Here is a 27073-nt window from a genome sequence, read left to right on the forward strand (position 1 = left end):
AATTTAACAGTTTATTCATTTAACAAACAGGGACCTTAGTAGCATGTGGAAGAACCATACACATGCTCCTCTTCATGCTGGTCACCAGCTTGGTCAGGCACTGCTGTGGGATGGCATCCCATTCTTCAACCGACTTGTCGCGAGTCAGCCAATATGGTTGTGTTGGTCATGAACAGCACGCCCACGAGTGTTCAGGGGGGTTGAAGTCAGGACTTCAGGCAGGCTATTCCATCTTCTCCACTCCCAAGTTCTGAAGGTAGTCTCTGATAAACCCCTCTCTGTGGAGGTGAGTATTGTCGTCTTAGAGGACTGAATTCTGTCCCAGACTGTGGAGACATGGGATTGCTACTGGTTGTAGAATCTCATCTCAATATCTTGATATGCATTCAGATTGCCGCCAGTGACGACAAGCCTTGTTTTTCCAGTGAGGGAGTTGCCTACCCACTGCTATGTCGTCCTGCAAGCCTTGACTGCAAATCTGTAGAAGACTGCCTACGGTTCTGACAACGTGAGGAAATGGTCTTCTTGTGGCGGCGGCGTTTTGGGACGCCCACTTCAATGACTGTCTCTGACATTCCCCATTAGATAGAAGTTGGCCTTCAATTTGGAGATGATACTAGGGCTTACTCCAAATAATGCTGATACTTGGTCTTATAAAACACAAGTTACACTATGGCACAAGTCCGATCCAGATCAGTCAAATGGGGCATGCTTGGAGCAGCTCTAGCAGGGTCCATGCTCACATGCTGGGGTGCTAGCAGCTCACAACAAGAGTCAATAGCAGAATAAGCTGTTTGACATAAGAAGAAAAGATCTGACAAGGTTTTCATGGGTTCAGTCCACATACTCAACTCTGCTGCTCAACCTGTAAATGCATTTTCCTTACAAATGTGTTATTATTTTAGGGGAACAAAAGAAAGAAAGAAATTACCAAGAAAGAAAAAGCTGACCAAGCGCAAATTTCCTTACTTTTTGTGCAGATTTAGGGTTGGGTTAGCCTGTCAGTGCATAGGTAAGATCTGGTCCGTATGTTGCTATCCCCTCATATACGTCATTAAATCAATGGTCTTTTTTTTTCTCAGCACAGTTCAGTGTTAAGGTTGCCTAGAGTTTTTAATAGTGTGGCCTTATCAGCGTTGACAAATTTTGCTCAATAACAATTAATCAAAAATTACAGTGTTTAAGGAATTCACGTGTCATATCAAAGTCCTTCGAGCAAGTCTCACCACTCAGCATCCATCTATCGCAGGAACTTATTTGGGTATTTATTTCATGACATAATTAAAAATAAGTTTAATTTGATTGGCCACTACAGGAAACAAACACTCCCCCATCAATATCTTTAAAAAATTATATATAGCTGTTAAATGTGCTGGCTTTCCCCTCAATATAAGGTTTTAAAAATGTCCCCTGGAAGTTACACCTGTGCCATCATCTTTGCTGTTGCAGACTTCATCTATAGATTGGTCACAATCGTACCTAAAATAGAGCTCCATTTGTATTTTACGATTATTTATTTTAACTACTTTTTATGTTGTGCAAAAATGCATTGTAAAATAAATATGTGGAAAAGTCCATAAATGTTTTAACTAGTACTGCACCTTAATCAAAACAAAAAGTTGCATGCTAGTTTATTTTCACGTCATGCCAAACGTTTGGCACACTCCAAATAGGATTACGCAACTTTGGGTTTTCTTTTAGCCACACATCAAAAAGAATGACTGACATCCTCTCCGCATGAACACATTCAAGAGAAAAAACACTCTAAAAGGCTGCTGTGGAAATTTACAAGCTGATGTTCCTTAAAGAGTGGAACAAATTTCTCCTGGAAGAGCTTTTTTTTCTGAAAATGATCAGCTAAATAAAATACTCTTTGGCTCAGCAGCTAACTTGATTTTATGGCATCATATGATACTGGTACTAAGAAAAACAGACCATAACTGCATAAATGTTTGTTATACAACAATGTTAGTGTTAGAGATGCACAAATCTTATAGTCTATTATAAATTTCATGTATAGATACATGGAGTACCCATACAAGAATATAAATTAGTGCTTACGGCCTAGTGTACATTTATGTATTAATACTCATTTGTTTACATATAATAATTTTTTTGTTCTTATATTTCTAAGCTTTTTGAATATTACTTGTTTCCACATACTGTATGGCACAGGTACACATTTTCCGAGTAAATATGTGCACTGCTGAGGACACATGCCATCTTCACATAGCAAGAAATCAAAAAGAAACTTAAAACCAGCACAGGTGCAGGACCACATATTTTGTGGGCAACAAAGGAGCTCTCAACGCACGTCAGGTTCTTGTTCTTTCCTGTCTTTAACCCTGCTTTACCAGCCAACCTGTGCCCACTTCCTCAAAAGTCCCGTGTAGTTCTTCCTGTACAGCCACACACACTGATCACCACAATTTCTGCATTTTCAAGCAGGTTAATTATCTCTTTGTTGTGATTTATTTTTTTTTAATATTTAAGCCTGTGAAACCTACAGCCGTAGATCACATGTTCCTGATCCGAAACATCTTATTTAAAGATTCCTGGTTCATTTCTAATCAGCGCTCATCTCTGCGCACCCTCAGCGCGCACTTCGGGGGATAACTAGTAATTGAGCGGGTAACTAAATATTCAAAAACACTACGTAATCCCAGAGTACATTGCTCCACTGTCTGCATTACCTAATCCCATAAGCCATCGCGGTGGGCGGGGATATGGCCTGTTGTCAGAGCAACCTGCATGTCATTAGACACATCCCGCCTACCAAGTCATCTCCAGCCAATCGCTGGCTGTAGAAATGACATCATTGTTATTTTCAGGCGAGCTGCAGCTTAGAGGTGGATAAAGTTCGTCTCCACGTTGGAAGTGATAGAAAGTATTAGACGTTTTCGGGCACTGTTTTTACTTTTTGGGAGCGAGGATAAGTCACGGAAGACATTCGGTGTGTCCGGACACGGAGACCCGGCGGCGGGGGGATAATTTTTGGTTGTTGATGAGCGCAGGGCGCACAAAAGAAAAGTTTTCCCAGGACATAAAGTTGTCAAGTGAGTTGAACTTCAACAATAGGCGTACTCTATCGCAATCCAGTTGACGGACTGTCACGGGACCTATGTAAACAGTCGACCTTGGACTGTTTTCTCGTTTCTTTTTTAAAGGAGAAAAAGAAAGATCTCCCTCAGGGTGAACAAAACTTTATGTCCAGAAAAATGGAAGCGACCTTCTACGACGAAGCCTCCAACTCTCAGCGGGACGGGGCGGCAGTGTACGGCTTCAACCCTAAAACCCTCAAACAGACCATGACCCTGAATCTGAACGACCCGAAGAACTTTAAACCTCATTTGGGCGCCAAGGCCCTGGACATCCTGACGTCCCCTGATGTCGGGTTACTGAAGCTGGCCTCACCTGAACTGGAGAGACTGATCATCCAGTCTTGCAACGGGCTGACAACTCCCACCCCGACCCAGTTCATCTGCCCCAAGAACATCACCGACGAGCAGGAGGGCTTCGCTGAAGGGTTTGTGAGGGCGCTGGCTGAGCTCCACTACCAGCAGCAGATACCTGCCGCCCAGCCCGACCCACAGACCGGCTCGGCCAACGGCATGACATCCGGCTCCGCTGCGCCCGAGAGCGGCGGGATTTCCTACAGCTGCACGGTGCGCACAGAGCCGCCGGAGTACACCAACTTGAGCAGCTTCACTCGGGCTGTAATAGGCTCCACGCCCGCACCTGCCGGCGAGAGACAGCCACCTCCACCTACAAGTTACCCGGCGGCCCCACAGCCGTCCCACAACCACATGGACCACCAGCTGCCGGTAGCTGCGCAGCACTCACGGCTACACGCGCTCAAAGAGGAGCCACAGACGGTCCCGGAGATGTCCGGCGAGACCCCACCGCTCTCCCCCATCGACATGGAGTCCCAAGAGCGCATCAAAGCTGAAAGAAAGCGCATGAGGAACAGGGTGGCCGCGTCCAAATGCCGGAAAAGGAAGCTGGAGAGGATCGCCCGACTGGAGGACAGGGTCAAAAACCTAAAGAGCCAAAACACGGAGTTGGTTTCCTCTGCCAACGTCCTGCGGGACGAGCTGGCTCTGCTCAAACAAAAGGTGATGGACCACGTTAACAGCGGCTGCCAGCTCATTTTGACGCAGCAGCTCCAAGCTTACTAGACTTGCCAAGAGAAGAAAATAAAAAGAACCAAGGGACACTGCTCGGGGACCAAATGCAGCTTAAAGTGGCCCGTTCAGCCTTTCAGGGAAGTCTCAGCGCATTGTTTTTTTTTCTCCTCCACCAAAATATCCGCTCAGACTGTATCCACATGGAGGCTGACTGACAAGATGCTTGGTATTGGTCAGCAACGGTGAATTATCACAGAGCAGAAGCCATCAAACTTATTGCACAGGCGCACACAGCTCAGATGGAACCTTGGCTCTGCCAGCGCCTCTGATCTGGCTTGTTACATGTTTTTGGCATTTTTTTGTGTCTTTGTCATTTATTTCCACCTTAAACTACACAATGAAATCTGTAATCTGTCAAACCAGCTATGGCAAGTGTCCACATCTTATCACTCGACTGTGGCCCACACATATCCTGCATCCTGACTGGAGGAGAGATAGGGCTTATGTGGGCTCAAATTGCATAGACACAATGTGAACAGAACCTTTCACTATGTCAAGTAGCAACGTATGCATATAGACATGAGTCAAGCACTGAGTATCCCAGGCACCAACGATTATATGTACAGAACACTAACAACAACAAAAGTTCACACCTTTCCCTAAAGACTCATAGGTGTGTGTTTACTGACAAAACTGCCTTACTTTCTTAATACTTACCTTCAAGCAACTTTGTGATATAGTTGTAACTAATGTTAAACCTCAAGTTAACACTTAGTAATATTTGTACGCAGTATTTTGAGCACTTAACTGTAAATATGAGAAAATAAAAGTGTTGGACATGCAGCAGGATGTGTGTTGTGGCTTTGTGATTAACGATAAATGAGCCTGGAGGTGACCGGATAGTCTTGCAGTGTGTTACATGGAGTGTTTGTTGTTGGAGAAACTGGGGCGGACGGGAGACTGAGTCACCAGCTCGCTGAGGCGCACCCGATGGTTGCCGAAGCTACTCGGACGCCCATTGGACAGCGAAGCGTCGGAAGTGAGCTGCAGGCAGCCAAATATGGCAAGAGGTCCGCTGGGACGGGTGGGGGTGTGTATGTGCGCGCGAGCGAGTAATAGTCACCGTCCTCCCACTACAGCTGGTGACTCTTTTACAAGAAACGCCATGAAGCCGAGGCAGATCTGTTTACACACTTGAAGGGAGTGAGTGGAGAAGAGATACTTTGTAAAGAGGAGGCGGTGTATTTTTTAAATTTATTTTCTCAACTACTGTCTGTAATATAAATAAGTTTCTGTAGAAAAAAAAGTACAAATGTATACATTTTATACATTTAACCTGAACAGAGGGGCACATGTTCAATTACTTGGGAAGAAATTAAAACAAAATAAAACAAAAAACAGACTCTTTAGCCCAACAGTGACACCAGAAGCTGGTAAATGATTGGACACATGTTCATGCCCAGTCATTTACCAGCTGGTAAATGATTGGAGGAGGCAGCTGTCTGGCAGTTTAAAGACCCTACACACAGACTGTAAACCCACACAGGTGCTTTCACTCACTGCTTGATACACCCTGGCCCTACCTGTTATGACAGGACTGTTTCTATGTTTGAGTCTTGGTACATTGGTTTAGATAAGCTCCTCATAGATTCCCTCAACTTCAGCCTGACACAAGATTTAATCAGCCATTAAATGAATACACCTACATATTCTGCCCAGGACTTTTATGACCATTTAAATGCTTGTAATCTTTTATACGTGCCGTATGTCATGTTGTTAACTGGTTATTTACACAACACTTGAGGATTAGATATGTGCTTTTCTGTATCTTTACAGGATGTTTTGATGCGTATCTGACAATGTGAACAAAGACGAACTCGAGGCAACTCAGACAGGGTTTAGTCTGTTAAGGCATCTTATCCACAAACTCCACAACTGCATCCTGCACTGGATCCCCAGACAGTGTACATAAAATGAAACACTATATTCTACTATGGATCAGAAGTTACAAAATGACGGTTGTCTGCCAGAAGCGACTGGTGGAGTTGATTACTGGAGCCGACTGCCTGCTCTGGTCTCATCCAACAGCTTCTTTTGATCTTACTTGTCTTCCATCTTTCTGTGCAACACAAATTTTTCCAGGTTCTAAACAGCTTTAAGTTCTCGAACACAGAGTTGAGTTCCTAAATTATATCTATCTGGGGGTCGTTCTTGTGTTTGGTTCCTGATAACCCCCATAGTCTGTGCACAGTCCTGTGGCCGGGGGCTCTCAGCTGACGAGCACGCCCTCTTTAGCAGCTATGCGCTGCCGGTGGATGTGGTCCTGCTCTAGTTCTTCATGGCTGGGGTGCCAAAGCCGTGACAGGACGCGTTCCATGTTGAGGGCATACATGGTGTGGGAGGGCATCACGCCGTGGTGAACCTGCATTAAACGAGATGAGAAAACCATTTCAATTCTGATAGTTAAATGATGGAAAGGTAGGCTTGGGAAAAAAAGAAGAATCCAGCGTTAAGAGTAAAGAAAGATAAGATAAGATACCTTTATTAGTCCCATGAGTGGGAAATTTCATGTGCTGACATAAAGAGTAAGACATGAAGATATAAACCTTTACACTTTACATATGCATTTCTGAAGGAAACAGCATTTTTGTGTAAACACAACTATTCAGTAAACAAGGCAAACAGCCTAACAATTCTGCAATAAGACCTCAAACTTATAGGTTGGTTAGAAAATAAAAAAAAAGCTATGAGTTTTGTTATCTCTAACTGACAGCTCGAAAATTATAAGACAAAAAACGGCAGCAACTGCACACAGTTTTGAAGCCAGAACTTAGAAAAGTTTGGCATTTTTGCTGGAAAAATGAGTTTATATCAGTCTTATTACACACTCATTTGTGGACTATTACACAACTTCACAGCATTCTAAGAATCCCACACACAAATTTTCAAGGTGAAAATCTCCATCACATTTAACAGGGTCAAAGGTTGTATTATTTGACCACTTGCCTGGCAATATCACAACTTTTCCTTTGGGCTGTTCCAAACAAACTCACTGTGAAATATGCTGATGTTGCTAGGACCAGTTGTGCACATTTTACCTGTAAAGCCTCGAGGAGATCAAACATGCTGATTGGAGGGAGAGGTGCAGGAAGACTGTCAGCAGAACAAGCCAGCAAATGAACAGCTTGCTGCTCAGCCTCATCGGGTGACACCTGCGGTGGTGGGCCTGCAGGGAGGGAAGCACTCTGTGGCGGACTTCAAGGAAAAAAGTACACTATTAGTCCATACTGACAGCAAAAGAAAGCAGCTACTGATGCAAACATAAAAACTAAAAAGATTTAATGAAGTTGCGAGGCAAACACATTTTTCTGTATCAAATGCATTTTCTTATACTGAGAATTCTCACAGCCTAACAAAAGCTGGAGTCCCTACCAATCAGCAACACTGTGGTAAGCAGCAAGGCTGTTTTTCAGATAGGGTTGAGGCGTGACGTCATTGCCAAAGGCGTAGGGGAAACGGCTGTCTCGTAATCGATACGCCTTCCTCCGCATGATTACGGCAGTCAGGACATCTTTCAAGTGGTGCTGAAATAAATCAGAGCACTGAGTCAGTGCACAGTCAGACTCAAAATGGCTCCCATTCATTTCTAGGTGCAACAGGTCGCATTAGCTTTTGCATGTAAACTGACTGATAGCTTAGTGTAGTTTAATCCAAGTGATCACTGATAATGGAATCAAGACAGAACTCTCTTACTACATATATATATTCTATATACTTGTTTCATAACTCAACTTTAAAATAATTCAAACAGCTGAGTGAAAAAGACACTGGGCTGGGAAAGGACACAGACTGACAGTAAAACTGATGTCCCTCCTGCTTTTGGCAACAACACATGGGTAAACATCTCGTTAGATTTTGGTGTGACTAAGCGACAAAGCTCTGCTCAGTCTCTGGAGAAAACAAAGCTGTCAGTGCTGCATAATAAATGACACAGAACATGTTCTTTCTGATCATTTAAACCACTGCACGGATGTTTAAACAATGTCAGACTTAAAAAGCAGAAGAATCACTTGCGTCACACTCTCAGCTTTTATGAGGGTGCACTGAGGCTCAAACAGTCACTCTTCTGTTGAACTGTTAGTATATACCTCAACGGCATAGATCATGGTGCTGATGGCATCTTCTGTGACGTTATCCAAGCCCACCTCAAAGGCGGTCACCATCATGCGAGCCTCCAGTTGGCCCCGTGTGGGCAGCAGCAGAGTGTGGGCGCTGAGACGCAGCTCTTCCTCCTCACTTCCCCCCTCCCTCGGGCTGAATGGCTGGGCGGCGCTCAGAGGATTCTGAGGCTGGAAACGATGCTGAAGGACACACAAGCATCCGAGCGATATTGTCAGTCCACTGTTCAAGCACACAGCTGTTATTTAGAGGTGGCTAACCTTGCAGCTGCAACACTCGGTCGTGATTTTACTTTTTAAGTGTACCGCACACATACACTTTACTTAGGATGGCCACCCAAGTGTATCTGTTGACTCATGTCAGCCTTTTTTTTTTTAAATGCATTTTGGGTTTTTTTTTTAAATCATGCCACAGAAAATGAAATCACCCATCGGTCTACTTGGTCTACTACTACTGAATGACCTGTTCTATAAGCACGCCTGAAATATGAGAAACTACTCAGTTCAGAAAAAAGCTTCAAGGGTTACTCCTAGAAGGCTTTCAAGGGGTAAAGAGTTAAATGGATCTTGTGTTAATAGTCAGACGGACTTAGACTGGTGACAGTCTTTTTTTTCTGGTGTGAACTGAATGGCCCAAGAACCAGAAACTTCAGCAGGAGCAATGGGTCATGTGGCACTATGCTGAGCCCTTTGAGAATGCAAAGCAGAACATGGATTATCATCACTAGTTGCAGACCAACACAGTAGAGATAAAGCTCATCCACAGAGAGACTCAATGGAGCAGCAGCTCAATAAAAGTTTACTGGTTACACTACCTGGCAACTAAAATATTTAGAGAGGAGAACCTTATAAGAAGTTTTTTTTTCAACAATTCATTAAAGGTGTGTGTGCAACCTCTGTCAAAGAATATAAATTTGTGGGAAAATTTTTAGCAGTGTTGTTGCCAACATGAACATATCTAGCCCGTGCGGAGATGAAAATATGAAGGAGGACTTACGTCGAATTTTTGCCTAGAGGAACATTTCTTATTCCCCTTCGGTTTGCCGGGCTTTGAAGCACAGCTACCTTGCCACTGCAATGACCCTGCACCCTCTAGAGGACAAAAAGGACACACAACAAGATACATGAAAGACACAAACAGAGATCCCATTTTATTTGGTGAAATAGTCTTGAATTTTAATCTCAACAGCTCCTAAGCCAGTCCTGACAATAAGGTATGGCTTAATACAAACATAAAATGTCAGCTGTTATAAAATATAGGTTCAGCCACAATTTCAGAGGCATTCAGTTATTAATAAAAAAAACTCACCTGGTGTGGAGACGATGATCTGGCACCGTGTAAGAATAGCCAGGAGAAAATCATTGTGAACATGGACTGGATGAATGAAGGAAACACAGAATAAGCCATTTTTTAATTAGTATTATTATAATTTCTGCATTACACATTAGCACAGAGGAGAGCTGTTCTTTGGCACTGACCATTCTCCTGTGCCAACAGCCTGCGCGCCTCAATGTCAAACTCTTCCTTGCTGATCTTTTGTTTGAACCACAGCTTCAGGTTTGCCCAGTAACTGCAGGGAGGAAACAAGAAGCAAGCACCAACACACACATAACTCAGGTGCATCTACAACACAAAGTGATGCTGGACACAGACAGAAACACACGCATACATACACACAAGCACCATCTGCACGTCATTACGTCTCTTTATCGCGTTATTCACGTGCTATTAACTTTTAAAATCACAAATACTCAACAGTGCTGTTCCTGTTTCTTTCACTCGTCGTCTTTAAGTTAAGTTTCACTTCTCGCCAACTCGGGGTACACTTTTCAAAATATCGTCAAGTTGGATTTACACAAACCCGCCATAACGTTAAAGTTCATACAGCTAATAAAGCTCAAGGTAAACCTCACCTTTCTTACGCATCACCTTCACCACAGACATAAAAAAATACCAAAGAGATGCTACAGTAATATGTCAACAACGGGGGAAATCCTGCAAAATGTAGCAGAGGATAGCTAGGTGCTAATTGGTCCAAGGCGCAGTTAATTAATGTTAGTCACCTTTTCATTTCAGTGGCACAGAAATGGGACCAAAGCGCAAGACTACGAACAAAGACAAGCACACAAACAACACTTCACTTACTGTTTGACATTATCGCCAATTGCATCCGTTAAATTCTTCTTTGCAATCTCAAGCTCGCTAGCATGAGCCGCCATGACGTTCATAAACGCCTACAATTACGTCATCAATCGGCGACAGTAACATTTTTCCCCCTAAACCTATAAACTTTATTGTAGAAAATACATTTCACAAAATGAATCGAAAAGAGAGAAAAGCACTTAGCATTTTTAATGGCTGAAATTAGTTGAATCTAACTAGTTAAATGAAATCTATTAAAAAGTCAATAACCAATTAACAAATAAGTTAAGTTAAATAAATATGGTGACTAAATTAAATAAATATAATGACTAAGCTAAGATAAATAACAGAATCAATCACACAACAAAAAGAAGCGGAAAACACAATGTAAGTAAAACGAATAACTAAACCATATGGTTTTGTTACAAACGACTGCGCCGCTAGATGGCAGTGTGGTATCATTTTCATATTTGTACACAGATTAGTGAGGTTTGCCTTCAAGGCCTTCTGCCAGACAAGCTCTCTAAAGACGTGGTTAACTTTGATGAAAGCATGTATTTTAACCCTGAGGACAAACTTCTCCCACTGGTGTCCACTTGATGCAGAAGAGCTGAATAAAAGCGCTTTTAATCTTGTAAATTTCATAAGCATAACAAAGAGGTCAAGATGCCCCCCCCAAATGTTGTCTGTCTTTTACCAAGCAGAATCTTAGCTCTTTGTGTTTAACAGTGAACAGCTTTCATGTCAGAACACAGCATTTGTGTGCTAACACGACTTTAGAGCCTGAGCTGACGTGTATAAAGAATGACTCCAGAGTCAGTTTGCAAGACCAGTGGGAAGAATGTGATCAAAGCCTTCGAAACAAATCACGTAAAGCAGTGTTGCAACCTTTTACGACAAACTTAGAAAAAGGTCACATTGTCCTGTTTTCATGCTCTAGGCTTTTTCAACATTTTGCAGACTAGGTTTTGAGTTTTTATGGGTTTTTTACTTTTTGTTTTTAGCTCCCCTTAGACCAGAAGAAACACTTCTAATGATCACAGAAGTTTCCCTCCAATATGAAGCATGCCTGCCCGCACTTCCCATTATAACCACTAAAATTTCCATTCAATTCAAAAGTCACTCACACCTACAGCTACTTTGGAATGCAGCAGCTATAATATCAGCCAGTACGCTTCTATGAAGTGATTATTTCTTCTGCTTTCACCAAAAAAATGTAGCTTTACAGTTACCAGTTGAGGTTAGAAACCTCAATTCTCCACAGTGCTCATCAGAAAGCATTTCCGTGGTTCCATATGTTGTCCTTTACAGATAATATTTCTCCAGAGCAGATTTAGGCCAGGAGGCCCTTTTTGTTTTTCACTCTTTTAACTTTGGCGTAAAAACAGCTGAGTCATCAAATAGATGGTCCTCCTCGCCCCTGCCCCCACATACCCAGGAGGTTCTGAAGCCTTAACCAGGCCATCTGAATCATGTCATTCATCAAAATGAGTGCAATCACTGAACATATACAGACATACTGTAGGCTATTAGCGGGTCCTCAGTTACGTGACTAACTTGCAGTGTTCAGAGGTCATATTTCTTTACAAAGGATGTGCATTTGATCATCTTAGGCTTTGGCGGCTTTAGCAGAATAAACAAGCCTGCCATGCCAAACGCAAGAACGATGAAAACCATCTGAATTTTTCATTGCTATTAGATGCATTTAACAGACTAAATGTCTGTTAATAAGCAGCTGAAACTCAAGGAGCAAATGTTCTATGGTTCACATGTCCTTTTGTTTGTTATCTCTGGGTTGCATTTGCTGCTTAGTTTGGAGAAAAACCCCTCAGCAAGATAAAGATCATATTCACAATCTCAGCCTCTGCTTGTTTGCTTCAAAGCTAAACACACTATCACTCTTCTGGAAATTTTAGCACAGACTGGAAACTGTAGCTGTCCCCAGCAAAGTGAGCCTTCCCAGATTTCTCCAAACGATGATCCATCTTAAACAAGTGTCTGTTGAGCCCTAAATCAAAAGGGCACTTAGCAACAAACTTAGTTACGGATTTGTTTAACCGTCCCAGTTAGAGCAAAAAATTCATCATGGAGCTTATTTTCAAAGAAAACAGCTCGACATCCTGTCTGCTGATTTGCTGCTGACACTAAGTGAGCTTCTGAGAGCTAATAAGTCACTCTCACGGACATTCCCCCAACAGCAGATGTTTTATAGCAAACAGCAGCGAACTGTCAGGGATCTTCCGAGCCTGAAATCTGTAGACAGTGAACCTTCACTTAGTGACAAGGAGGGCTTTTACCTCTGAAACGTGCAGTGGTTTTCAGAGGACCACACCGCAGCAGCGTTCGCCCATCCCCAGTCTGCTACAAGGTATTTTGAGTTGGTGCAGACCTGAGTGTGGTCCTTTCACCAGAGCCAAGGATGTCACCTTCACAGTTCCAGCACGAGGCTTTGCAGGGGTTTGGTTTTTGTGGGTTAATCAGGCATTTCCATGTCCCTGTGAGGCTGTTTAAAATTGTGAAGGTTCAGTGTGTCACCGGCACAAGTTATTGGAAGGCTACACTTGGAGCAACCCACACTGGCTGATTTGTGGGGTCTGTTCTCACTGAGGGTTTAGAGGCACATTTGTAACAGGAAGGTGGTCCGTTATAATCAGCGTCCTTTTCCTTGGTCAAGCTGGGAAAATTTGTATTGAAATTGATCCAGTGAAGCTTCTCAGGGGGTAGCAGTGGAGGACAGGGATGGACAGGATGTCTAGATTTTGCATTAAAGCACAAAAAAGTGTTTTAGAGAACAACCATGCTCTAGAAAGGTATCTAAACCTGCTTTCGAACTTCTCAGCAAGCAGTAGGCCTATACTTTGTTAAAATGCTTTGTATATGTCAGTAGGTCACATTTCTGCATGTTTTATTTTATTTATGTGGAGCACCTTTTAAGAAAATTAAAGGAATAGATTGGATTTCTACATAGAAACAAATCTTGTTTCTCATTCATGATTAGTAAGATCATTGTGCAATGTGCCAATTTTGTCTACGCTTGATTATGGTGATGTTGCTTCTATATTCAAGTTGAAGCCTCTTGATTCTGTGTACTACCGTAAATTACGATTCATTACAGGTGATTGTTTTCTTGGTCACCATCGTATCTTATATGAGAGAACAAAATGTGATAATGTACAGTAAATCGAAGACAGCAGCATTGTATGATATTTATTTACAAGGCTCTTTGCTGCAAAGATTGCCTGCTTATCTCCTTGACTGAATTTAAACGGAGCTCTTACAATGTCAGGCCGTGGGACATTTTAAACATTAGCTGTACCTGTTGTTCACACTGAAATTGGAAAAACTGAATTGAAATATTTCTCCACCTACAAACGGAACAAACTACCAAAATGTTATGAAGCTACTCTTGTGCATTTTTTAAAATTGTGTACATGTACCTGTTTGTCTAACTTTTTTATTTTGTTCACAGGTCTGTCTTGAAAAATAGATCTCAATCTCAATGAGGCTAAATGTTTAAATGAAGGATTTAATAAGCATTTATATATTTTCAGACCTGTGACAGATTAAAGCCCTTGGCCTCTAATTTTCACGTTTATTTGTTTTTTTGCTAGCTCTTAGCTTACTTGAGCACAGAAACGGTTATACAGAAGACAAATCCTCTTAAAATCAGAAGAATCCTCAAACAATAAAACTAAAATCAGCTTTAATAGCTTTGCACTTTTTTTTTTCATCTTTTCAGCTGCGTGGAATCAGTGTTATGGGGGTAGTTTCCAGAACTACTCAACTTCTCATTTTAGAAGTAAAAAAAAGGGGGTATATCACATTAATCTGTAAGCTTTGGATCCACTTGCTTTGCTTTTATAACTCTTGATCCTGACTGGAAGCATTTTCCAGTTTTATGGCAAAGTAAGCTAAACGCCAGGTGGCCAAAGTTTCAGATTTATTAGAGACACATGAGAGTTGTACCGTTAATCTCAATTTTACTGTTTGCAAGATATTCTGATGTAATTAAATTCAGTCTTCTAAACTAACATCAACATGCATGCAGGCAAACTCTCAGGAAACAGGGGCTTTGACGGTTATAATGAGACAGATTTATAGACATAAAGGCATTAAGAGCACTCTTTTGGACTGTCAAAGGGAGTACACAATGGTTGAAAAAGAAAGAAAAAGGATTCATGTGTTCCATGTGATCAAAGTTGTGCGCCTGGCGTTGATGACTTTGCTTGAAACCAGTCATCCACGGACACCACTTGAAGAGTGTGATGGTCTGGCTCATCAACACAAAGCCGACAGGGCCAGAAAGATTTAAGACAACTCTTATTAGTGTCAAATTCAAAGTGTTGCAAACTGGTCCAGGAATTCCCTGGAACTTTTGGAATTTGCATATCCTTCTTCTATTAAGCACTCGTTTGAATCAGCCGTGGAAAACAACTTTTAACCAGCAAGTCAGAACAGGACTAATAATTAATAAGTCAAGTAAACCTATTGAGTTGGTGAACAGATAAACCAGCCTATGAAAAGAGCTCTTTTGAAACCACTTGAACAAGAATGTCCCCTGAAGTGAACCCTAAATGTTCCCATTTAGTGACTGTTGGTTGTGTAATATTGCTCTGCCAAGCATCGTGACTCATCGGCTTTTATTGCTGTTTAATTTTAAGATTGTAATGCCATTTTTTTTTATTAGCGGCTGCTTTTTTACATGCCCATAAACATGTTTCCATGTCCAGCTGGGGTTGACCCGTGTTCCTGGTTCATATTTCATGCTTTATAAAAGTTTTTAAAGACATGGGTGTGAAGGCCATTGTGGTGGGTGAGCACAACATGTGAGCCTATTTTCAGATCCGAGACTACAGGCTGCTTGGCTTTAATGTGTTGTTGTGGATACAACAACTGGCTATTTCTTCAAATGCATCCCCATCATTTTACATCTCTGCAACCCCCTCCTCAGGGATGGTTTTCCTTAAAAGGATGCTGCTCTCCATCTTTACCAGTGATTACAGGGTGCGGGGACTGGTGTCTTTGTTGAGGAGAGATTTTTTTAAATTACAAAAACATACAGTTCAAGCACTTTTGTGTGGAAAGAATGTACATTTCTCTGTGTTTGAAAAAAAAAAAAAGGTCGTGCGGGTAGGGGGCTGGTTGGGTGGCTGGAAAAAATAACTTGGAAATTTGGACCCATTCCATCCCAGTTCATCTCCTCCTCCCCTTCCTTCCCTCTATTTCTCTCTCCATCTCCGTCTGGCTTTCAGAAATGTGTTTCTCGTTGTCTGTCCCCATGCCTATAACTTTCAACACGCTCGGCTGGCATATTCTTCATGCTCGAAAACCACTCAAAACAAAACGGAAATCCATCTTTTTTATTCCCCCTCCCAACAATGATTGTATTTCACAGAGTCATACTGAAGTTTAATCAACAGCCAAATGAGAAAAACATATAAAACAAATTTCCATACGTGTAAGCACACTTGGAGAATGATTGTCGCGTACAGTGCAGGAAATTAGTCCTATTTTCTTCAGGATCATTTACTATTTCCCTCAGGACACCTGGCCCCTTTCACTGTAATGATAACTTAATTATACACATAAATTATCCTTTCTGGTCTTCTGCACTCAAAGTACTTTAACATGCAGTATACAGGTCATTTTAAGTGTAGGGATTAAAAATAAAATCGCCACTCTTTCCATGTAATCAAATGTATAAACTCCAACTCATTAATGTGTTGCTCTTTCACATCTGGAAGTGAATACAGAGCCCAGATAAATCTATAACGTAGTAACAAAATATCTTTTCCAGCTACCAGCAACTATAGCAAGTTAAATGCCGTATACGTGTGTTTCCTCCAGACGTTTATGTTGGCGAGGTAGGACGAGCTGCATTAAGAGCCTGCGATGCTAACCGTGGGAATGAAATCACAGCCGCTGAAGTTCCTTTATGATGTGGCTTCTCTGCTCCATGAAGTCATATACTAATAAGAAAACATTGTGGTTTCTTAATCAGAGAGACAGCTACCATTATTTTAGTGAAAAACGTAGGCATATACTCTTAATTCACCTTCTCGGTCATACACATTAGGTGGTTAAAGGAGCAGTATGGCTTCCTATGAGCAGTCATATAGGAATATGGTAAATCCGTCTATGTTTGAGTCAGCTATGATATCAAAAGGAGAACAAGCAGAATCTGTGTCTTTTATAGCAGAGAGTTCAGGTCACTGTCTGACAATTGGTAAACTCCATCTTCAAGCTGGGCTCAATGTAGATGGAGTCAAGTTTGCCCTGGCCTACATAGCTGCCCCTTGACCAGCCTGGCTTATGCATTCTTCTCAATCTATGGGCCTGATCATCATGCGGACAGACTTCATTGAGTAGAAACCTCCGCCATAGTCGGCCCAGAAGATACCATCTTGGTATTTGCTACGGTAGACACCTCCGTTGTACCAGACACCGTTGAGATTGGTTTGGCCACATCCGTTGTACCACCAGCCTCCTTTATGGAAATGGGCACAATTACCTGCGAATGGGAAACAGAAGAATTGGTTATCTTATTTGTTATTCTTCTCAGTGAGGTAATTGGCACTGCCCTAGGAAACATTACTATAATTTTAAAAAATTACAAGTTTTTTTTTCCTTTTTGTTCTGTTTTTGTCCTTTTGTTATCTTGAGATTAGCGTTCTGTGTTGTGTATACACATATAACACAACATTGTATTGTATTGTGTTATCTTATACGTCTGTCAATAATGATGGACAGAAAAAGTATTTCTAGCGATGGAACCCAGTCTTTATTTTTTTCTATCAAGTGAGAAAAATTGACTGTGATAGTAAAGCTTTTCTGAAAGCGACAAATGGAGGACACCACGTGCTCATACAGTAGCCATGCCTTAAATCATACATTGCTTCCTAGTCTATTTTACAGTAATTGTAACCATATTTATGAGATGAGCATCTTGCTGTGATAAACAATATTCGAAACAAAGTATTGAGACCATAAACTAAATTAGGTGAAAATGTTTACTGAGGTAACTTTGTAAACGTGTAATCAGCTGCATTGCCCCCAATTAGAAAGAATGCAAGTGTAAAGTACATTTTTTTAGACCCATCCCATCTTTTACATATACCACTATGCACTGATATGAACAAACTTGGCCTTGTGTCACAGTGTGTTCCTTTTTGAATCTGTTAGTTGATTCTGATATGTTTTGACCAATCAAGTAGGACCACTTAGACTGCAGATTCCAATAATTTAATGGTCTCAATTGTTCAAAGAGAAAATGTATATTTCAACACTTCAGAGAAGACTATGTGTGACAATCACACAGTATTGTTTACCTGAGAAAGCATCTTTGTCTCGATCCAGAGTAGTGAACTGTTTGCCGTTGTGGCTGCTCAGAGAATCCCCAGCATTGCCCTGGTAGGTGCCCAGCCTCAGGCGGTAGCCTTCGCTCTCTGGCTCCAAGTGGAAGCTGCTGTACTGAGCGTAAACCTTCTTGCCCATCCAGTCCTCCAGCTCCACTAGCAGCTTGTAGTCCCCCTGCCTTCCGAGGCCGTAGATGCCTTCTAGGCCGAGCCAGTACTCTCCGTCTATGTTGCCAAAGCCGCTCTGAGTCAAAGGAAGATTAAAAGGAAAGTTACAAAAAAGATCACAGAAAACAATGTACACTGTTTGTTCTGCGGTTGCCCGTGGAGTTTAGAAACATGAGGATTATTTAGGAAAATAAAAAGGAGTTGTGGGCGATGACGAGTGACTGTCAGGGGAACAAATGAGAAAGGTCTTTCTCATGACATGATTCTGCAGAAAAGTGAAAATTAAAAAGGAAAAAAAAGTACATTGAGATATACGGATACCATCCTGCATTTGAAATTCCTGAGGAAGACATGCTGTAGAGTTTATGCTGGAAAAGCCATCTGTCTTCAAAATTCTCCTTCACTGCTCCTACCCCACAGCAATGATCTATTGGATCATTGCTAATAGTGAAACTGGCCTGGCCACTTGTGTTGAAAAACCACCAGCCATCTATGTCTGGCTACATGCTGCCAGAACACTTCACTTGGTAAAAGAGGTTGAGGTTTGTGATTGCAGATTAGTTCGGGGAGCCAGCAAATGATGAATGATGTAGGCTTTGAGTTTGAGGCCTCCTCTGTGGTGTGTGTATGTGTGTGGTGGCTTTGTGGGAGAGTACAGAGGTAAATCAGTGTTGGAAATTGCAATTTAGACTCCAGCCTTGACCTGGTTGAATGGAACTCCGGATTGCAGAGGCTGTCAGCAATGATGTACTCAATCTCAGTCTCACTGTGCTTTGATGAGGGGGCTCTATATAGTGTGGTGTAGTACTAACCATCCACCCAGGAAGGTGCTGTAGTAGAAGCAGTTTGGAAAGAATTTGGCTTCAGCTGAGCTGTGGAACATACCTTCCTAGTGGGACAGCTAATGTTTCATAATGGGAAAATAAAAAAGGATCTCCAACAAATGGTGCTGCTGACAGGGTATTATACCTTACAGTAAGTGAATACATGAAGATTCAGGCTCAGGGAATTGTTTCAAACACCCCAGTGGTTCCTCTAGATGGAACGTATAACAGCACATTGTTATCTCTGGATAGGCCAAGTATTTATTTGACAGCACTTTTAAAAGACGAAAAGAGGGGGAAAGAGATGTGGCAAAGGAAGTGCAATAGTCATCACCTTGTAGTTTTCCCAGTTCCTGAAGAAGTTAACTGAACCATCCCTTCTGCTCTGGATGACAGTCCAGCCGCCATTGTCTATGTCCTGTTCACACCAGGCCTGCACTGGCCTCTCAGCTTCATCTGGTCTGATTAAGTACATGCCACTAGTGCTGTAGCCAGCCTCCTGTGCTGCAAGACAGTCTCTGAATGGGCCTGAGGGAAAAGAGAATAAGAGAGGATACAGTTGATAAAAGTAAGAGAGAACTAGAAAATCTAGAAAGTAGAGAGCTGGACAAACATTCTACATTTTTGTAGGAAAAAATCATCAGATTTACTAAAAACACATTTGTATATGCTTATAAAAACCAAAGAGCTAAGAAAAAAAATCTGAAGGTGAGGTTTGTTAGGCTTTTTGAATTGTTAAGGAAATGGATGCTAGGCTAGTTAGCTTTTACCAGTACTGTTTGCTATTAGATTCAGCCAGTAACCTATTTATGCTACATAAGAAACTGAATTGGACTTTAGAGCATCCAGTTCTTTTTTTTCAATGCACAAAATTAGTAAAAACAAAACAAAACCCAAAAGAAATCCAATTTGCTTCAGCTTAGATTAACAAACTATCCTCAAGTTAGCCTAACCTAGCTAAGATGTAGTTAGCGTGGACCACTTTTTGTATAGGCCAACAGGGACCTTGCACTCCCTTATTCCGTGCTATCAGTAAAAACTGTTCTGTTGAGTTTATGAATACTGAATACAACATGATGCTCATTTTGTAAGTATGGCCCTGTTTGATATTGACAAGATTGCAAAGTGTAAATGCTCAGCTTGAGGCTTTAAAAGGACTTCACAAATCACTGGGTAACATTGCAGGCTACTCCTCTCTTTTTTATCCTGTTTTGTAGGTAAGTGGTTTCAAATGTTACATTTTCACAAAGCACACTTCTCTAGAGAACAAAAGGTCAATTTTGACCAAACCTATCATCCGACCGCAATTGGGTTTCATAGGGCAGATTAAATTAGAGCACTGAGACAATGAGTTTACATTACAAGGAATGAAATGTCTGACAGAAAATGAAATATGCGGGAAAAAACAGTAAACACGAAAAAAAAAAAAGTCACACAAGCACGCAGAGTAATATAAAACACATGTATTGTAGGTCTGCAAAGTTAAATACAGAGCAGTAGAAGAAAATTGGCCTATTAAGTCACTTTAATAAGAAATAACTTTCCCTCATTTGAAGTAATAAAAAAAGTAGATATCTTATTAACCTTTCTTTAATAATTTCTGCCCTTTCTCAAGCTAATTTAACATTCTCATTGTAAATGTTTTCATTGTTAGCAGGTGTAGAAGTGAGTTTACAGAAAGGATGAGGAAGTCGCTCACATTATGATAATAAGGTAAAGGTATAGTCCATTCACTTATATAACAGAATTACCTCTACTTTGTGGTTTGGACGGCGCCTGTAATGCCAGCCTGAGTTTTGTCTGCACTTCACATGCAGTTGCAGTTTTATGAAGGATCTTTTGCACACGGCTGCACTGAAGTTCAACACACTCTATTATTCTTGGGTGAAGGTAATTGAACTATCTGAGGGAGATCTGTTGATGAGCAAAATCTCACTGCTTAGGACTTTCTTTGTTTTACTTTAGGTTGCATGCCTCTATTCAGACATTAGCGCATTTTTATTTCCATCCTGGTTTGTGTTCCTTCTGTTGAGGTGCGAGCTGAATTTACAAAATCTTTAACCTTTAGAAGTTGGGACACTGGCCCACCTGCAGCTGTGTTCAAAATTTTGGATTATTATTTTGTTGTGGTTGGCCTGTGAAGGCTGCTCTACATTTTACCATGACTGTGTTGGATATTTGGGACTGAAGCAGGGATTAAATGAATGGATTTGTGGATGGATGAGTAACTCTCTAACCTTCTGCGCTGAAGTTTCTCTGTGGAGGTTTCTGGGCTTCCAGGGTACTGCTTGTGGGTGACGGACCGGAACGAGAGCCTCGTTCCCGTGCAAACCTCTGGATTTCGTTGGTGAAACGTGGCACATTGACTGGAATGTTCTCAGGCACCACCTGCACCAGTGGAGGTCCAAGAGGCGGATGCTCATGCCTACGACTATACACCTGCATACAGCGCTCTTCCAGTGCTCCTATAACCACTGACTGGTTATTCACTATGGCTGACAGGGCTGCATATTTGGCCTCCAGTTCCCTGTAACGGGATGCCAGGCGCAGTGACTCGGTGGTGGCATTGAGGATGCGTGTCTCCAGCTGAGCCAGCTCCAGCGAGTTGTCCCTCTTCCGGATGATCTCATGAAGCAGCTGCATGTAGAGCTGGGTCACTCGGGAGTTCATGTTTCTGCTCTCTTTCCTCAACAGCTTCATCTCATTCACCAAGTTGCCATCAACGTCCACCACCAGCTTCAAAGTTTCCATCTCCCGACGCTGCTTAGACAGCAGGTCGCGCACCGAGGCCACATCCAGGCGTGTCACTCGATCCTTGTCGGTTGAATAACCACGGGTGGCACAGATGGGGCCTGTGATCTTCTGCTCGGGGACCAGGAAGGTGTAAGAGCACTTTTTGTTTTCTCCATTGGCCTCTGGGGCCCTTCTTATCCGGGAGAGGATGGGGTTCTTGGTAAAGGCTTGACTGTTGCTCCAGAGGGACAGACCAAGCAGAATAAATACGGTCCACATTCCAGGTCCCATGGTGTTTCCTCTATGCGTTATCAAAAAAACATACAGATCTATGAAAAGGAAAGAGAAACGCATTGCATACATAAGGAATTAGGTTGGTGTTATTCTAGAGTTTTCCATGAAAACACCATATTTGACCTGCAGCTCCTTGCAAATTCCCTGCCACAGATCTGGACATCAGTGGGTACCTGCTTCTAAAAGGACTTTGGTAGCATTAAAATAAACTGACTCCACTAGAGTTGGTTCAGATATTTATCTTTATCACTCGTCTCTTTCCATTTGATCATCTTTCTAACAGGCAGACTACAAGAAAACTAAAGTTTTGCAAAGGCTCTCTTTTCTCCTTTGAATCTGTTTAATCCAGTGCGGCTGCAAAACTTAGTCAAAAAGCACCAATAACTAAATAGTTTTTACAAAAGTGAAAATTGAGATACACCTGTTTTCACGTACTAAGCTGTTTGTTCATCAGCAGGAATCTGTGTATTTAAAATCTCCTATTCTAAATACATTCCCCTCGTGGGTTCTCTTTCTTACCACATTTGTATCAAGTGTCTGGGCGGGTGTGAACAAGTGCTGAGATCTGTTTTTAATATTTCAGTAGACCTCATGGCTCAGACCTTCTGCAAATCTCCCCTATAGTCTTTCACCATACCGGCACCAGCTTATGTGGATAAAACAGAGGAATCTGACAAAAGATTTAACTCCAAGTGAAAAAATTAAATTAAATTAAAATATACTTGAGAGAAAACTGTGTTACTGTGGCCATGGAGGATGCTGAATGTGCTATCTAATAGGGAAGCATCCAGCGGCAGTCTGTGTTTCATGAGGTGCAGACATTTTTAGTCCGGTAATGAGCAAAGAAAGCAGCAGGTGGTAGTCATTGGGCTTCTCTGACTCACTTTAACTTCTGCCATTTCTTCCTGGCTGCTAGAAAGAAGATACATTTGAGTTTTGGTGACAAATAAAATAAATTGGTGTGTTTGATGAAGAGCAGAGTTAAAAAAAAAAGGGGGGGGGGGATTCCGGGGTTATGAGTAATGTTTTCTGGAGTCTATTTTTGGGAAGAAAGCTGGTGTTTTGATCTTATTGGTTTTGACAGCGCAACGAAAAGAAGCAGGGGTGGGCGCATGCTAAGTGAAAGATCCCTCCTTCTCATATTCAGTAACATGGCTTGGCTCTGGAAGTGGAGCAATAACGGCGAGCCAGCGTCAGGCTGACTTTGGCAGTCAAGCCAAATCCAACCAGAAGGCAGTCTGGTGGATGAGTTGAAGCTGAACCTTCAGCTGACACTTCTGACAGGCGCACGATATGAACTGCATCACGCTGATGCTCTGAAACACATCTGCTGAGGATTTTTACAGATGCCCACGAAGGCAGAAATTAATGATCGCGAGGCAGAGACAGCAGGGGCATTGAATCATTTCTGTGGCCTTAAGATGATGTTTAGTTGCATTGAAGAGCCCTGACCACAGTAAACGGGACCGATCCCAGAGCATTACCTAAGCTCAGAATGCTCCCGTAGCAGAATAGTACCCTTTTATCATCCTTGCAGGGAAAAAAACATGCTCGCCTCAAGGGAAAGTTTTTTGTGTTCTCATGAAGCACAAAGACTCATTGATAGAAATAAAGCTTTGGCTTGTTTTAGCTTTTACATATGGAACTAGCTTCTGTTTATTTGCATAGATCACAAACCATATGATGGGAAAGGAAAAGGCGCTTTAATGAAAGTGGCCCATGTGTCGGGCTTCAAAAACACCTTGGCACAGGCAGTCAGTTATTATTACTCAGAGAGTGCATTTTTCCTGTCTTTCTGTAGTCACCGGTCATCCCTCCCCTTCAATAGCTAAGGCTCAGCAATTGGCCCATCTGTATGTCTCCAACGCCACAATATGAATCTCACAGGCTCTGGTCTGACAGGAGTGACAGTGTTTACATAGAGGCTCCTCAGCCGCAGCTGTGAATCTCATCTGCAGTTATTACCACCAGGTTTCTCTCTGTTGTTCACACCCTGCTGGTCTTCATCAACTCGGCCACAGCATTCATTTTTCTCTCCCTCTTTTTTTCACTTATTAAAAGGGTATTTTCACCTCTACGTTCCTTGGTCAGAGCCAGACCTGACCAGATCCAGCCACCTCATCTATATTAATACAGTCCTTTGCAACCAGACGGGTCAAACTTTGCGGTGGCTGGTTTTCCCCAGTGGAGAAGGCAACTAGGAGGACTCTGCCAAATGGCCCACTAACTCTAAGTGGCACCACTGTGTGCTGGTAAGCTCCTCGATTAAAGGATTTTCTTTTATATATCTGCGAACACAGCGTACGAGTCCCTACGGTCCCATCAAACTGGTTATACCAACATACAGAATATATTATTGCAAATCACATATCACTCCTTTTTATCCCACTCAAACTGTGTTGTGGCTTTTCCTCGGAGCCAGCAGATTTCTTTCAGGATTAGACCACAAGTTATTCCGACGGTGCCACTGATTAAGTCTGTCTGCTAAAGAGACAACATTAAACATGAGCATTAAACATGGTGAATGGGGCCAAGTGGTTCACATCAGACATATTTCCTTTAGGAGATTAACAGTCCTTCCACGGATCCTTCTAAAGCCATCAGAAGAAGAAGGTTTATACTCAGTACATTGCATTTAATTCTGTGTTTTGCATTCATCAAAGATCTACAGATTCAATAATGCGCATATAGTTCAAAAATATACATACTGTCACATCAGTTTCTGAAACTTCACATGCCACTCTGAGATCTTAAAACAGGCAAAAGTCTAACCTGTGTCAGTGAGATCAATCAGTGGTCCAAGAGCTGCAGGTAGAACCCAGCTCGGTGTCTCACGCGTGCCTCCTCTGCTGGTTCTCCATTCCCATCTCCTCACTCCCAGTCTCCCTCTGACTTTGCTCTCATTGAGATTAACGGCCTGCACACTATGCTATGGCACCAGCAGAAACTGTCAACTGGAAGAGGACACTGGAGGGTAGTCCATATACAGAACGAGAGGGGCTGATGGTGTGATTTTCTTTTTCCTCCTGTAGTCTGAGTAGAGGCTTTGGCCCTGCCTTCCTCCTCTGATGTCAGTTTGGGGAAAAGACTCCTCCTAATATAAAGTCTCACCACAAAGTGATGAATGCACTTGGCTGTGAGTCAGTTACTGGTGAAGGCACATGCAAAAAACAATCTTTCTGCCATCTTTTAAATCCTAACAAGATCTGGTTTGCAGGGTTAGTTGGTCTCCTACACACGCAACATGCCAGTCAGGCTTGAAAGCTGATGGACTTTTTCCTTTTCTCCCTCTCACTCACATATTCATCTGTCAGTTTCATTCACCTAACTACTTCTCACAGTCTGCTTACTCCACGCAAATCTGTTTCCTATCAACTCGAATCTAATGACTGAGTGATTCTGGCGATCCAGTAGCTCTAGCATAATAATACGAGGTCTGTTTTTTGGATGCGAGTGCTTCTCTCGTGTTTACTCCCTATATGGGATGTGTGTTCCTCCAGAGACAATCCAAGAGCTATTGGCAGCTGTGCTTATTTGGTATGAGGATAATATGCACAGGGCTTTGCAGACAAAAAAGAACGCCCCTCAGCTAAATGTTTTGGACCGGAGAGGAAGCACAGGCTTTGAAGCATGGGGATTCTCTGTGTGGGGAGGCATACTTCAGCATGTGGGAGGACAGTATTGTTTCTGAGCAATCAAGACAGGATTCATATTGTAGAAATGAGTCTGTGTAGAAGTGTGTGGGTGCTCGTGTGTGACGCACACATGTGTGAGGGCATATGTTTGTTTGTGCGTGATCGACATAGTGAGTCTCACTGCAGTGGGTGAAACTGAAAAATTACAGCAAACAGGAATGAAAAATCTTTATTTTTAAAAATGTTTTTGAAATCTGAAAATCTGAAAAGGAAAAAGCTTTTTTAATTAAGAAAAATGTAAATCTTTAATTTGTAAATAAATTGTTTTAGCAAGTAAAATCATATCAATGAATAAAACTAACAAATTCTAAATTTGTTCATTATTTTGAAATAATTTTGTTGTAAGTCTGAAGACGTCAAAGTGACTTTACTACTTTTCAAAATAAAAAGAATTATTCAAATATATTATGAAAACAGACATTACTCTTTGAGCAAAATGCTCCTCATAATTTTCCCGTTTCTCTGAGTTAACATGATGTTTTACTGCAGACTCCACAGTGGTTACCAAACTTTTTCTAACACGTGCCATTTCAGAAGCTGAAAAAATGTCCTGCAGAATCAATAAGACCCATATTCCATTATTATTATCAACCTTTAACAATAAAACATGGCAAGCATAATAACATCTGCAAACTCTTTTAAACTCTAAACAAATCACCTGGTCTTCCATGCTCCACCTGAAGTGGCTCCTGCTCAAATTTCTGAAAACCAAGTATATGTAAAGTGTATATTCTGGAGGCACATAATGGAGGCTGATCCTTTGTATCTGTGGATAATTTCTGTGAAAGTTCACTTTGAACTTCGAGACTTAAGCTGTCACTGTGGTAAAAAATAAAATCCACCCCTCTCTGTGAGCCCCTCCTTGTGGCCGAACTACTCTACTACCACCCAGTTTCACCTTCGCAAATACCATAGTTGTACCAGTTTATTCTGAATGAAGATATGAAGATGCATGAAAGCAGATACATTTTTTTTTTAAAAGTGCAAAAACACAATAACAAAAATCCCAGATAAACTAAAAGAATATATTTCTTAATGAGTCTGTGGAGTAAAAGAACTGACAGACTCCACAAAAATATCCATATTTTTATCAGAATTAGTAACTGGTTTATGTGCTTGAGTGTAAGCATATGCTTTGTGGCTATGTGAATGTGGGAGGCTGTATTCTGTCCAAAAAGTAATAGATAGCTATTTTATATTATTTACATGTTCATATTCCTATTCAGAAAGAAAAATGAGAGGCACTTTGGGTTGCCCCAAGACCTAAAGAAGGTAAGGGGGAAATACTGGTCTAGTGGAAAGTTGGAGAATACATATGCGATGAAATCAAAGGGAGAGGGAAAAATATATCTATTTTTTTATTTTTTAAGATCCAGTCCACAGTAATCGTAACACTTAAAGTCACCATCCAAGTCTCACTATTTAGAATCTATGCAATACCTCCAAAGACACTTCTCTAAGCTTGTAATTGATACAGCGTTTAATCCCCTACAATCACAGACACTGCACCAAGCCCTCGGTGACGTCATGCAGCTTGACCAATCACAAGCTGGACA

The 27073-nt window shown here is 41.7% G+C and overlaps 4 protein-coding genes across 5 annotated transcripts in view; 1 reads left to right on the forward strand and 3 right to left on the reverse strand.

Moving 5' to 3' along the window:
- Positions 1–4962, reverse strand: part of fggy (FGGY carbohydrate kinase domain containing) — a 30252-nt gene extending 25290 nt beyond the window's left edge. The window contains exon 1 of one of the 2 annotated variants that reach the window (XM_084912415.1): positions 3415–4962. In XM_084912415.1, the coding sequence (XP_084768541.1) occupies positions 3415–3496 (82 nt within the window). In that variant the 5' untranslated portion in view covers positions 3497–4962. The remainder of the gene's footprint in view (positions 1–3414) is intronic. The other variant, XM_084912413.1, reaches the window with a different exon arrangement.
- On the forward strand, positions 3612–4178 carry LOC146367246 (transcription factor Jun-like). Its single transcript, XM_084912639.1, has one exon. The coding sequence runs from the start codon at positions 3612–3614 to the stop codon at positions 4176–4178; it is 567 nt and encodes a 188-aa protein (XP_084768765.1).
- Positions 4963–5369: 407 nt separating the features above from the next.
- Positions 5370–10545, reverse strand: tada1 (transcriptional adaptor 1). Its single transcript, XM_084912417.1, has 8 exons — positions 10452–10545; positions 9785–9876; positions 9615–9680; positions 9303–9397; positions 8276–8488; positions 7560–7711; positions 7226–7382; positions 5370–6549 (listed from the first exon to the last, which is right to left on the reverse strand). Exons 1-8 carry the CDS (start codon positions 10532–10534, stop codon positions 6397–6399), a joined length of 1011 nt encoding a protein of 336 aa, XP_084768543.1. The 5' UTR covers positions 10535–10545; the 3' UTR covers positions 5370–6396.
- Positions 10546–14210: 3665 nt separating this feature from the next.
- angptl1b (angiopoietin-like 1b) lies at positions 14211–25224 on the reverse strand. The gene is made up of 5 exons (XM_084911536.1): positions 24595–25224; positions 21033–21857; positions 19130–19323; positions 17777–18047; positions 14211–16959 (listed from the first exon to the last, which is right to left on the reverse strand). Exons 2-5 carry the CDS (start codon positions 21817–21819, stop codon positions 16772–16774), a joined length of 1440 nt encoding a protein of 479 aa, XP_084767662.1. The 5' UTR covers positions 21820–21857; positions 24595–25224; the 3' UTR covers positions 14211–16771.
- Positions 25225–27073: the final 1849 nt, after the last annotated feature.

This window comes from Perissodus microlepis, chromosome 18 (assembly GCF_051167445.1).
Source record: "Perissodus microlepis isolate ML-2025 ecotype Zambia chromosome 18, ASM5116744v1, whole genome shotgun sequence".
Lineage (NCBI taxonomy): Eukaryota > Metazoa > Chordata > Actinopteri > Cichliformes > Cichlidae > Perissodus > Perissodus microlepis.

Bases quoted from the DNA above. Each gene is read 5' to 3' on its own strand.
- tada1 (XM_084912417.1), bottom strand. From the start codon at position 10,534: ATGAACGTCATGGCGGCTCATGCTAGCGAGCTTGAGATTGCAAAGAAG. The intron at 7,712-8,275 runs GTATATACTAAC...GATTTATTTCAG, and splicing joins CCATGATCTATGCCGTTGAG to CACCACTTGAAAGATGTCCT. The intron at 7,383-7,559 runs GTAGGGACTCCA...TTTTCCTTGAAG, and splicing joins TACCACAGTGTTGCTGATTG to TCCGCCACAGAGTGCTTCCC.
- angptl1b (XM_084911536.1), bottom strand. From the start codon at position 21,819: ATGGGACCTGGAATGTGGACCGTATTTATTCTGCTTGGTCTGTCCCTC. The intron at 19,324-21,032 runs GTTAGAGAGTTA...CTTTTCCCTCAG, and splicing joins GAGAAACTTCAGCGCAGAAG to GCCCATTCAGAGACTGTCTT. The intron at 16,960-17,776 runs GTAAACAATACT...TCCCATTCGCAG, and splicing joins AGACAAAGATGCTTTCTCAG to GTAATTGTGCCCATTTCCAT.
- LOC146367246 (XM_084912639.1), top strand. From the start codon at position 3,612: ATGACATCCGGCTCCGCTGCGCCCGAGAGCGGCGGGATTTCCTACAGC.